Source organism: Rhamphochromis sp. 'chilingali' (genome assembly GCF_963969265.1).
Source record: "Rhamphochromis sp. 'chilingali' genome assembly, chromosome: 16".
In the NCBI taxonomy this organism is placed as follows: domain Eukaryota; kingdom Metazoa; phylum Chordata; class Actinopteri; order Cichliformes; family Cichlidae; genus Rhamphochromis; species Rhamphochromis sp. 'chilingali'.
Window position 1 is genome coordinate 31,259,605 of NC_137943.1, and position 12,480 is coordinate 31,272,084.

Below are 12,480 nucleotides of genomic sequence, written 5' to 3' on the forward strand. Positions count from 1 at the left end.
ACTGTAAGTTGTTGGGGACATTTGATGTCCTCACACAGAGGACAGGATTTGCTGGTGGTGGTGCTGAAGTCATGTGACTGTGGCCTGGTTTGCTTATAGCTTAACATTAGAGAGTTTTACTTGTTATGTTTGGCTAATTAACACACCGGTAACACGTGTCGAGCTTTTACGGCTCAACAAAATTTTGTTATTTGATAATCTGAAAGCCCTGAATCTCAAATTTTAAACAAGGAAACAAATGCTTGTTTTTAAATACATTCAATGAAGCTTTAGAGAATCGTCTCCACGAGCTGAACTCATTAGGCTAAAAAACAAAAAAGAACCATAACAACAAGATGACTTGCAGAACATTATTAAACCTCACAATTTCTCCTTGGATGTTCATTAAAATATTGTTTAACAGCAGCGCCTGCTGGGTTTGAATTCAGAGTGATCCCAAAAACCAGACTGAGTATCAAACCTGGAGTTAACACCAGAAACCATTAGGTTTACTATCACTACCCAAAGTGTTTCATGTCCTGATGTTTTAGTTGAGGTTTGGGATTTTTCTTGTATTAACCTTGATGTGACCAGACTGAGAGGTTTTGCTGTCTTATTTTGTATGTTGCAGTTCACAGCGACCAGGCCGAGATTGCACGGTTGCTCTTCAGTGACACGTGTCACGAGGTATCGTCTTTTTATCGTTTCCTCTTACACTCCAGTTTGGAGTTCATCGCGCAGCTCCTTTCATTAACTTTAATTAGTGACAAGTTGAGATGTGTTTTTTGGGACAATGAGCACTCCTTTCTCTTTCCTCCCACTCTCTCTGTCTTCCAGTTGAATGAGTTGTTGCTATGCAAGAACTGTTTCTACCTGTCGAACGCCCGGCCCGACAACTGGTTCTGTTATCCCTGTGTGAGTATAAACAAAGTGGCTTCAACAGGCTAAATTTCCACTTTATTCTTTTTAGCAGCAGAAAAATGATCTTTATTCGTGCAAATATTTGTGCTGACGGCAGCTGAGAAATGCAGCTTTACTGTGCGCTGAATGTCTGTTGCATTTACAGAACGATCTCTGTAAATGAGCTGATCACGTCTGTTGCATCTTGTTCCTGATAAGTTTTCTCTGTGTTGCGTGGCAGAGCCCCAGCCATGACTTGGTTTGGGCCAAGATGAAAGGTTTTGGCTACTGGCCAGCCAAAGTCCTGCAGAGAGAGGACAACCAGGTGGACGTACGCTTCTTTGGACATCAACACCAGAGGTTAGCACAACTATAACAAAGCACAGCATGACTCCTCTGATTGTTTTCAGACAGCGCCGCATGCCGTGACTGTTTTACACCAGATTCTTACTTTAAATTACTTTTAAAATCATTTCTCAACACTAAACTGAAGTTGAATAGAGCTTGAAACCTGTCAATCGTAATGGTTGTTCTTCTTTGTTGGCCTGCAGAGCGTGGATCCCCTCAGAGAACATCCAGGACATCAAGGTGAGCGTGCAGCAGCTGCAGGTGAAGCGCAGCAATGGTTGGAAAAAAGCGTGTGAAGAGCTGGAGGTGTACCAGAGCTTCCTGAAGGAAGGACGCTTCTGGAAAACGAAGATGGAGGACGGCAGCCCGCCACACCAACAGAGTCAGCGGCAGCAGCAGCAGGAGGAGGGCAGCGTGAGGACGGACAGGATGGAGCGGACGGACGAAGCAGAGTCCAGCATCTCCTCCACCAGCAATGAGCAGGTCCGCCATGTAAGTGGAGCCATCACGCTTTTAATCCCCTTTTCTACTTTGTGAATTACAGGATAAGATGTTGGAGGCCAAAGACGGCCAAGAGAATGTCTTCATGGGGTTTTGATTTCCGTTAGTCTTCCACGTCTGCATACTTCCTGCGCTTTCAAAAATCTCTGTTCGTTTTCTTCGGGGTTGTTGCGGCAGCAGAGAAAGAAGAGATGGCCTGACCTCCCTCTCTCCAGCTGTCTACTGAGCTTTTCCAGTGACATGCTGAGACATTCACCTCTCCAGTACACCCTGGATGGGCCCAGTATCAGTTGTACACCCGGAAACAATCTTTTTGTTGTGTCTTACTTTCAAAAATAGCTTTTTAATGCTGTCTCTGTTTCAAAGCCCTCCTTAAAACTTAATGAGGGTTTTTTTTTTGTTTGTTTTTTTTTTAAAGTACAAAAGCCAGTTTTGAAGCTGACACGAAGGCCTGGAAGGTTCTCAGTTTCCCTGGATGAAAAGAGCAGCATTAACATTTTTGACCGGATAGTCGAACCTCTGGGAATAAATGCTTTGTCCCTTTTTGTTTCCAGTTTTCATCATGTGAAAACTATGACAGTTGACCCGGTAATGTTCCAGTTTGTGTGAATGAAGTTGTTTGAGGTTTGGGTGTGCAGTGTAGTTTACAATGTTTCTGCAACAATGTAGTAGTTCAAAAGAACAAACTAAGTTCCTCACAGCTCTGCGTACTAGTATAGAGTCAGTAGTGACTTTATACTGTGTTGCTGTAAAATAAATGCACTGGCCCATATGAGGACATGCTTTCTTTAAAAATAACAAGTACATAACAGGAAAAAGCTTAGACCTGATTAGGATATAAACTAACTCGTCACAAAGGGCTAATAAGTTTCTACACAGTACCCAAAGATGCAAACATTCACAACTTGACCTTGAGTCGTGTTTACACTTCCTGTGAGGGTTTCTCTTCTATAGCACCTTTTATATTTAGAGCGACCACACGCCTCAAACTCGTCCTAAAACGCTTAAACACACCGAAGCGACAGGTAGTTTGATCGTAAACTTACCAAACCAAAAGCTGTTGCATTAAATAAAAAAAGTTTAGTTACGGAAACAAACACAATAAAACTTTAACACAACTTGGCACTAAAATAAACCCAACTCGGGTAGATTAGACTAAAATAAAACAAACAGTGCCCTCTGGTGGCTGAACTGCTACATTGTTGGCTGAGGGTTTTGTAATTTTCAGAGTTCCTTTGGATGCAAATCCTTAAATTATGAGGCTAATAAAACATAAATCATACTGACACAACTATTAAGGACACATGGAAACAAACTTGAATCAGATATTTTCTATGGAGCAGTAACTGTAATGCTTAAATCGGTTAATACATGAATTATACACTTAAAAAGCAGCTATAAAAATTTTATTGACTTCGTTTTGGTAGATTTTTGTTTTGTTTTATGAGAAATTCCTTATTAGATCCCGAGTTCCTTAAATTAGTCTAATTGTGAGTACTGATTTAGACATGATGATAATCTGTGAACTGTTTAAAACGGTCTTTACCAGCCTTTAAAGGTTATTTTTAAACTACTTTCTTTAATATCCTTTGTTTCCATCTTTTCTGTCATCATTTAAGAAAGCCTGCTGGGACGCCAGCGTACTCACTGATTATTGACCCTTTCTGTTTTTCCCCCCAGCTCAAAGGCAGCCAGGAGCCCAAGGCGAAGAAAAGCCGTCGGAGTCACACGGTTGAGCCCAAAGAAGAAGTCAGTGTAAGCAGCTGTTATATATTTTGTGTTCTTTGGCTGCAAACTGATTTATAACCTGATGCTATATGCTAAGTACATGGCATGAGCATGAGGGTGGAAATATTCTGATTTGGGGTTATGTAGAGGGGACACATGACATCTCACTAAATCCCAGCAAGCTGTGGGTGCAAATGTTGTGCAGGAAAGTGAAGTAAAAGAAATGAGTGGGTTCTTCAGGGCAGTGATCAAAAGCAGACTTTGAAATCCAGCATGAACCACTTCAGCATCGCTTGAAGCGATCCGCAGCAACGAGTGGGTGGAAATTTCTAAATCAAGAATGCAAAAGCTCCTCGGTGGTCGGAACAAACATTTGCAGACAGACAGGGTTTGTGCTCAAATTGCTTGAAGTTATTTTTGAGGAATAATTTTTTTTTAAATGCATTAATTTTTTTTCTCAAAGAGAAATCCAGGTTGATACTGATACTTCAGATTTTGTCTGTCCTGGATTGGAGCTGCAAGCTCTCAGCTCTCATGTTTTCTGGTTAGAGTGGCTTATAGCTGAGCAGGAACTACTGTAACCAGCTGCAGGCCAAGATGGAGGAATCTGTGTGACAGCTGGCACAGAAGCATCCTGCTGTCACTTCTTCTAAGAGACATCACATCCTTTCCCTTAGGACCCGGAGCCGGAGATGGAGGCCGTCAGCTCCAGCCAGGAGATCCCGGTGTCGTCGGCACCGCAGCAGCCAGAAAAGCTGTCGGTGTCCACGCAGACCAAGAAGGCCAACGGGGGGTCGCCGCGCACGCTGCATCGCGGCACGCAGACCAACAGCGATGGTGCCTGTCAGAACATGTGCCACGAGAAGTACACCAAGGTCTTCAACGACGTGAAGGAGATGATGAAGGCCGACAACAAGAGGGAGACTGAGAGGGTCGTCAGAGAAGCTCTGGAGAAGGTGCGTTTGTATGAAACGACTCGGGTTTGTCTTCTAATGATGGAGAGCACTTTGGACCAGTTCCAAACCTAAGTGTGCGTGTTCTCTACAGCTCCGTGCAGAGATGGAGGAGGAGAAACGCCAGGCGGTGAGTAAGGCGGTGGCTGGAGCTCAGGCGGAGATGGAGAGGAAATGTAAGCAGGTGAAGGAGAAGTGCAAAGAGGAGCTGGTGGAGGAGGTGAAGAAGCTGGTGGCTCAACACAAACAGCTCATCTCCCAGACCAAGAAGAAGCAGTGGGTGAGTTCAGTTAACCGAGAGCTTAAAGTGTGCCTGAATATAAAGAAGATTTCTTCTTTTATTAGTTATAAAAACGCACAAACACAATCTTCCAATTTTTTTTTTTTTTGTCCAAGATGATTTTCACAACCCAAAGAAATCCCAGTGTCAGTGATTTAAAACGCAGATTTAAGGTCATCACAAGAAAAAACCTGGAACCAGTGTATTATATATGTTTTATTATTATTATTATTATTATAGCTCCTTTTCCATTAGTACCTACTCGGAGCCGCTCAGTTCGCCGCTGTCTGAGCAGGTACTGAAATGTGACGGCGTCAGCCTGCATGCCACCGATTGGCTGGTCAGCAGCGTCACTCAAGCAGACATGCGAGCGTCTGGTTCTCTAAACCGCCATTTTTGAAAACCAGCTACGAGGGAAAAGGCTACAAAAAATGACGCCATGTTCGCAGAATCTGACGAAAATTCAGACAGAGCAGCGGGTATATTCTCACCTCGACGTCCACCTTTGCGTTCGAGCCACATATCAAGTCGTGTTGCTATGACAACGACCACATTAGGAGGTACTAAATTGTAACGGAAGAACAGAGTAGGCACTAATAGAAAAAAGCAGCTGAGGTCTTGTTTACCTGTTTTTGTTTACCTTTGGCTGTTTCCTGTGCCTGCAGTGTTATAACTGCGAGGAGGAGGCCATGTACCACTGCTGCTGGAACACCTCGTACTGCTCCATCAAATGTCAGCAGGAGCACTGGCACGCCGACCACAAACGAACCTGCCGCAGGAAGAGATGAATGAACAAGCCCCGCCCCTACCCGACCTTACACAGCACGCCATTGGCTCTGTCCTCGCCTCCTCCTGTCAGTCAGTGTCTACAACAAACACAAACACTCTTCTCCCTCCTGCTTCTCGACTTGCCTTCCTGAAAACTTTGTGGACCCGATGGTTTTTTGTGCGTGCGGAGCGGTTTTGTTTCTATTATTTAATGTACCCATTGTATTGATTTTACTTTCTACGCTTTTATTTTTTCTGAACAGTGAACAGTTTGTTCAACAGCATGACTCGAACGAGTTATGACCTTGTTTTTTCCCTCTTCTTTTTTTTTTTCTTTTCTTTTTTTTACTGAAGTGCTAATTTTGTGTTGGAGAATGTGTTATTTAAGTGTGTAGGAACAGGTGAGCATTAACTGAATACATTTTATTACCTGACTTTTTAAAAGAAACCTTTTTCTTACTGTAAATGCAGCAAAGCGCACGCCGTCGATCCTACAGAACATTTTAAAAAAAAAGGTACCGTAAGCACCATCGCAGCATCAGACTGACTCCGCTTTCATACAGAAAACGGTTTTAAAAAGGAAAAAAACAACAAAAAAACATTAAATTGTGGATTAAAAGGCTCGCTGACTTTAATGCAATTTATTCTTTTCACGAATCGATTGCGGTGGATAGCACCTTTTACCATTTTTATTGAAAATTTTATTGTCCTAAAGTCACTTATTGGGAACAGGGTCAAAAAGTCGGCTTTAAAAGATGCCGACCAAAAAAAAAAAATCTTCCATGAGAGATTTTTATTGTAATTATGCACATTTTTGGTTTCTTTTTTTGGGGGGACTAGAGTGTGTGTTTTTTTTTTTTTTTTTTTTTATGAGTTGGATGAAACCAGGAAGTTTTGAGTTTGTACTGAAGCCGAGGGGATGTACAGCAATCTTTCCTGAGCTGGATCTTAGAGAGGTTACATGATTTGACAGTTTTGTTGTTGGGTGGTTTGTTGTTGGTTCTTTTTAGTTTTTTTGTTTGCACATTTCATTTTCTTAACAACCCAAATGCTTGTAATATTGCCAAAAAAAAGTCGCACCTTTTGATGAACCTACCTGAGAACATCTGGCGGCGACTCCTCTCCTCTCTTCGCCCTCCTGCAGTGTATTTAAAAAGGAAAAAAAAAAAGATGTATATTTTCCGGAGCGTCATCAGTGTCATTTTTCTAGTGACGTACACTCGAGATTCCTCATCATCTTTTTTCCCCCCTTTAATCTGAAGTGACTAGCTATGAGACTCTTTCACTGCGTATGCTGTAGTTGGTGGTCGGTGCCCGTTTCTTCTTCTCATCCTCTCACCCAGTGAGGCCACATGCATGTAGATAGTTTCATAGTTTTTTTTCATTCATTAAGGGAAAACAAGCAGGAAAAAACGACCAGACGTCTGGTCTCCATAAAGAAGTGATAATGGATGGACCAATATAAAAAATATGCAAATATGAATGATCAAACTTTTTCTTTTCCTCCCCCTGTGCTCAGTGTTGAGTGTTGATGTCTAATTACGGTGCTTAGAGTCACTTTTATTTGAATTCTTTTGATGGGGCAATAAAATTGCCAGTTTTTAATGGATTTTTTTTTTTTTTGTTTGTTTTTTGTTTGACTGTTTCTTCAGTTATGAAAGATGAGAGAAACTTGCTTTACCCCAAGTTGCCTTTTTCCTTTAACATATGAAAAATAAGACGCTGTGAATTCTCACATGGTGGGCAGCCCTGTAGTTTCAGTGCTGTTGGCTGTGAACGAAGCCTCCATCCTTGTATGCACTACGTGCTGTGTTTTAGCAGTCGAATGTTTGAAGAGATCAGCTTTCTCCAACAGCAACATGCAATATTTGTCCCAATGATCACCAGCTAATCAGGCTGTTACACTTTATTCTTTTGATTTTTTTCAAATAACAATAGAACATTTCTGTAACATTTGTTTGTCTGTTTTTTTTAAAGACAAAAAATAATTGTGGGGGTTTCCAGCTGTGAGTCACGAAAAGCTACACTAGTAGAAAATATAGAGCTGAATTGAGTTTAACAAGTCCGGTAATGTGCAGTGAACACACAGACTCTGTTAAATGGGTTTTACTTAATCGGGCCCATTTTTTTTTTTTTCAAAGAAGAAGATTTCTGATGTAACAAAGTGGTTAAAACTTGTTACTGTGCTGGATGTTTGTCTTCTTTATGAAACATCTGAGCGGTGCAAAAACACTGTCATAGAATCCTTATTTAATGTAGTAATTGTGACAAAATGCAACAACACAAACTAAAACGGAGCTTAAAATAATCTCTTCACTATAAAGTGCCTGTTTTGTTTGACCAGTTCACACAAATACTAAATAAACTACATACTTCTTACTTCTGTTACTTAAAAAATTACAAAAACACTTTAACAAAAAGGTAAATTTATTCACCAACCCTCAAAAACCGATTTGGTAATCAACATTTACTTTATGTGATCTGCACACTTCACTGCATGCTACCATGTAGGGCGACATTTTTATGAGCTCTTACTTTTACCTTGAACAGCTTTTATTGTGAAATTGGAGGAAATGCATTTCATTAACAGGAAGTTTGATGGGTAGGCTGGTGTAGCTTTTATGTTTCTAAACACAGCTAAAGACATTAATAAAATCAAGATCTCGAATGTCTGCAGCAACAATCTCAAACATAACTTTTAATGATTTAAAAAAAAATCATTTATTTTTTTATTCGATGATCTTTTTGACTTTTTTGTGGGGAAACTGCATTCGGGTTTTGTTTTTGTTTTTTAACCATCAGATTAGTCCTGTTTACTAATCAGGAGACACAATTAAGACTTGTGTGAATTAATCACACGTCACCAGAGACGACTAAGATTTGTTGTCCCTGTGCAGTAGTTGCTCTGACAGATTGAAAGTGTGTAACACAGAGACACAGCCTCACTAATGAGATTCATTCATTGTTGATTTTACCGTTTACTGAATTTGTTGATAATGAACCTAACCCGTGATTTTTGGGCTGCCCACTATTAGAGAATTTACGGTAACGGTTGTTCCTCTGAAACGTCCCTCAGACATGAAAACTCATTAAATCCTTTATGATGTGATGTGTGCGTTACTCCTGTCATGTTCTCATAGCTCACAGTTCTCATCTTCAGTGCACTACGTGTAAATAAAACATCCTTCTGTCCCCTCCGTCATCTTATTTGTACATTGTAAATGATTTTTCCCCCTGCGGATGACTGTTAGTTGTAGTTTTTTACAATCATATCAGGTGTGTGTGTGTGTGTGTGTGTGTGTGTGTGTGTGTGAGAGTGAGAGAGTGTGTGTGTGTGTGTGTGTGTGTGTGTGTGTGTGTGTGTGTGTGTGTGTGTGTGAGAGAGAGAGAGATTTAGTTATTGTTCTTTTAAGCTTCTTCAGTGTGTCTCAACATTTCAGCATCTCTTTTTAAAGCCGACCTTTTCCAAACCGGAGGCGGGGTTTGTGTTACACGTGACCTGCGAGGCTGCAGCTTTGATTTTTTTTTTTCTTATTGTTTTTATATTTGTCCATCCAGCCATGAAGCTTTCAACGTGATTTTTTTTTATGTTAAACCTTTCTTTTTCTGGCCACGTGTAAAGCTTTGATGCCATTCCAGTTTGCATTTCTGCTTTTTGAACTGCATGAGTAAAGGTGTACCTCCAGCTCCTCGTTCGGTTTCTTCCCCTCACGTAAACAAAAGAAAAGGCGTGATTGCACTCCTTCAGAGTAATGCAATATGACAATGATTTATATCCCCCCTCTCTCGATGCTGTTTTCAGCTTGAATAAGAGTGAATCGATCAAATTGTCCAATCATATTTGCCTTTTCGCTGTTCTTATTTCGGGATATTTTGGTACATACTGTGTACTACATGGATCCTCTTTGTACTTTAAGTACTTTTAGCAGGAATAAAATCAGTGTAAAGGTTTCTTTGTTCTCACTTCCTGTTGTTCTGTCCATATGTAAACTTTTACTCGTGGCTTAACATTTTCTATGCTCTTTTGTTTTCTCCCTTTTTCTTTGACACTTTAGCTAGCAATATGTATATAAATATATTCTATGTGCTAACATGGAGGAAATAAATGTATCAACAAGTTCTCCAGAGTCTGTTTTGGTTTCTTTTGAGGATATGATGCATTTCATAATGCAGGTTGTATCTAAGAAATGCATTTTTACTTTAGTTTAATATTGTTTACTTGTTTACCAGTAAGTTACTCTGTATGATGCTGATTAACTGTAAATGGTTCCTATTTAAAAATGACTGTTTCTTTAAACTCAGATTTCCAAATGTGGCTGAAGGAAAAACCAACATCAAGACATTAAAGGTAAGAATGATATAAGTGATATAATTCCCACGTCAGTAATATTTAGGTGATCAGTATTAAGAGTTTAGATAGCAGCAGTGCACAGAACGGCAAATGTGCAGCACTTTGCAAACCCCTTGGCCCACCGCTCATTTTAGATTTTGCTTTTGGTTTGGTTGCAGTGGTTTATTGAAATGAAAATGCACTGTATAAGCTAAAAGAGTTTTGTACGATTCTAACGAACTTGGAAGTCTTTGTTTGAACACGTATTTTGTATGACCACCTTTATTCTTCATCATTACCTTTGCTTTGCTATCCAGACATGATTTTACTGCACTGGAAAAGTGTTTGGGATCACTGTCATCGTGAAAATAACCCGATGGTCGTGCTTGGTGGACAAAAGTCTGACTATAAAATTTGTGTTCTTATTGACGAGATCTCGAACACCGCGGGCTGAAGCAGCAAAAATTCACAACAGTCTCCTGTTTTACAGATACTGTTGTACCTTTTGTCCTGACGATGATTCGAACCAAACTTTCACGTTTGGATTCATTGTTCCATCGTGATGTAGTGTAACTAATAAGCATTCACACATTCACACTCCGATGAACGCATCGGAGGGCAATTTGGGGTTAGTCTCTTGCCCTAGGATATTTGGCATGCAGAGTGGTGGTTCGATTCCTGGCTCCTCCAACCTTCCAATCAGTAGCTGATCTGCTCAGTGTTGCCAACTTAGAGACTTTGTCGCTATATTTAGCAAGTTTTCAGAGCCCCTTAGCGACTTTTTTTTCTAAAAAGCGACTAGCAACAAATCTGGCTACTTTTTCTGGTGTTACTAGAGACTTATGACGACTTTTTGACGTGAAAGCGCGTATCGCTTTCACTCTCAACAAGCAGCGGTGCTGCCGTGGGCACCTCACCCGTGCCAAAGCGCTCACGGGCGGAGGATAGTCCTCCCCCAGCTGCTACCAGGGCAGGAGATGTTCACCCATGCTTCCAGACTGCAAATGAATCGCTTATGAGCAAAGCCGCTGCTCCGCACTGACTGTAACGCAGTCAGTTCTTCTTTTACTGTTATGCTGTTTTGTGGATCACAAGGTTTAAAACTACTTATAAACACACAAAGTAACTCCACCAGAGTGCCAATCTCGGGTCACTTTTGCCAGTCCAGGCCCGGATAAAGGAACAGGGTTGGAATTGTGACATTAAAAAAATAATTGCTAAAAGAAATTTAATTTGTAGTTCTAAATAAATTTTAAATTCGTTTAAGACGTTTTTTACTCACTCTCTCTTCCACGATGTTATTTCTCTCTCCAACAACATAGGTTACAATTACATTAGCATGACCAATTATGCAAATTAGGCGATGACGTCATTTAGTGACTTCTAGCGACTTTTAAGACAGCCAATAGCGATTTTCCTTACTGAGGAGTTAGCAACACTGGATCTGCTCCACCACCTGAGCCACAGCCACCCCAACCGCTATCCGATTATTAAGTGATGACGTGACGAATCCTACTTCCGGGCCTAAAGTAGTCTGCGTTTAATATGGCTTTTGTGTTGTTAACATGTTTAATGTTATGTATTTTTATTCGATTTAATCTCAAAAAGCTCCTAAAACAGTCAGTGATCACTGTTGACCTCCCTCGGCTTTTATTACCACTAATCATTTATTTAAGCTCAGTTTTTAAAACCTTAGGATGTAACTACAGCCCAGCCCATGCAGCAGTACATGAATGACTAACCTCGTATTGTGGATGGATTATCTCAGTTGTTCTCCTGGCTGAAGTTTGGTCCTTTTACAGCATCCTGCCATGTGATTACATTTGTTCCTGACCACCGAGAACACTCACGTTAACTTTTATCGAGTGGAAAAAAAGTTAGCTTGTTTATATTATGCTAACATAGCTGTGTCGCTAGCGGTCACGTAGCAAATCATTATATACCAGCTAGCCAAACTTCAGTAACCCTACAAACGTCACTGCTGTTTAGCTTTCTGTCTTCATTTATGTTGGAAGTGATAGCAGAGCTGTACGTTTTAATTTGTTTCCAAAACCCCGCAGCCAGGACATGCTATATTGTATTTAGATAGAAGCTAGCGAGCTAACTCCCTGCTAACTTCCTGCTAAACTCCGTTAAATGTCATAAATTCCGTTTTCATGGATGCCTGGATGTTAAACTCAATTGTTACACCTGGTAGAGCAGAACGCTGATCATTTTATTAAAGATTAAAGACTTTAGACAGTTTTTCAACTCTCAGTAATGCCATAGTGATCGTTTGATATATGGACCTGCAGCAGAGTTTAGACCCAGACACGGCTAGTGACGTCAGACTGAACAACCGGATGGTTGGCGTTTTTCATGGATTGAGGAGGGAACAGTGTTTTAGCAACAAGCTGCTAGTAAAACTGCCCAAAAGACAAAGGCTCTTTGCAAAGTTGTGTTGCCGGGAGAACTGTAGCTCAAGGCCACTTTAAAGAATTAAACATGTTTGTCTCCAAAATACAGAGCGACCTGCGCGACTTTTGCACAATACTATAGTTTCATGTTGTATAGCTTCTCAGATGTAATTAAGAATGTGGAATATTCATGAAAGTTTTCAATCAGCAACATTTTAAAACTCAGGAATCACCGTGTGTGATGCATACAGCAACAATGTTGCAGAACAGTAAATAAGACAAACATCAAATTCTTGT

General features: G+C 40.6%; 1 protein-coding gene across 3 annotated transcripts in view; it reads left to right on the top strand.

Annotated features, from left to right (window-relative positions):
• zmynd11 (zinc finger, MYND-type containing 11) overlaps positions 1–7,424 on the top strand; it is a 30,579-nt gene extending 23,155 nt beyond the window's left edge. For 2 of the 3 annotated variants that reach the window (XM_080906696.1, XM_080906698.1), the window contains 8 exons: positions 611–666; positions 817–894; positions 1,121–1,239; positions 1,431–1,719; positions 3,409–3,483; positions 4,134–4,412; positions 4,504–4,689; positions 5,355–7,424. In XM_080906696.1, coding sequence (XP_080762822.1) covers positions 611–666; positions 817–894; positions 1,121–1,239; positions 1,431–1,719; positions 3,409–3,483; positions 4,134–4,412; positions 4,504–4,689; positions 5,355–5,477 — 1,205 coding nt within the window. In that variant the 3' untranslated portion in view covers positions 5,478–7,424. The remainder of the gene's footprint in view (positions 1–610; positions 667–816; positions 895–1,120; positions 1,240–1,430; positions 1,720–3,408; positions 3,484–4,133; positions 4,413–4,503; positions 4,690–5,354) is intronic. The other variant, XM_080906697.1, reaches the window with a different exon arrangement.
• The last annotated feature ends 5,056 nt before the right edge of the window (positions 7,425–12,480 follow it).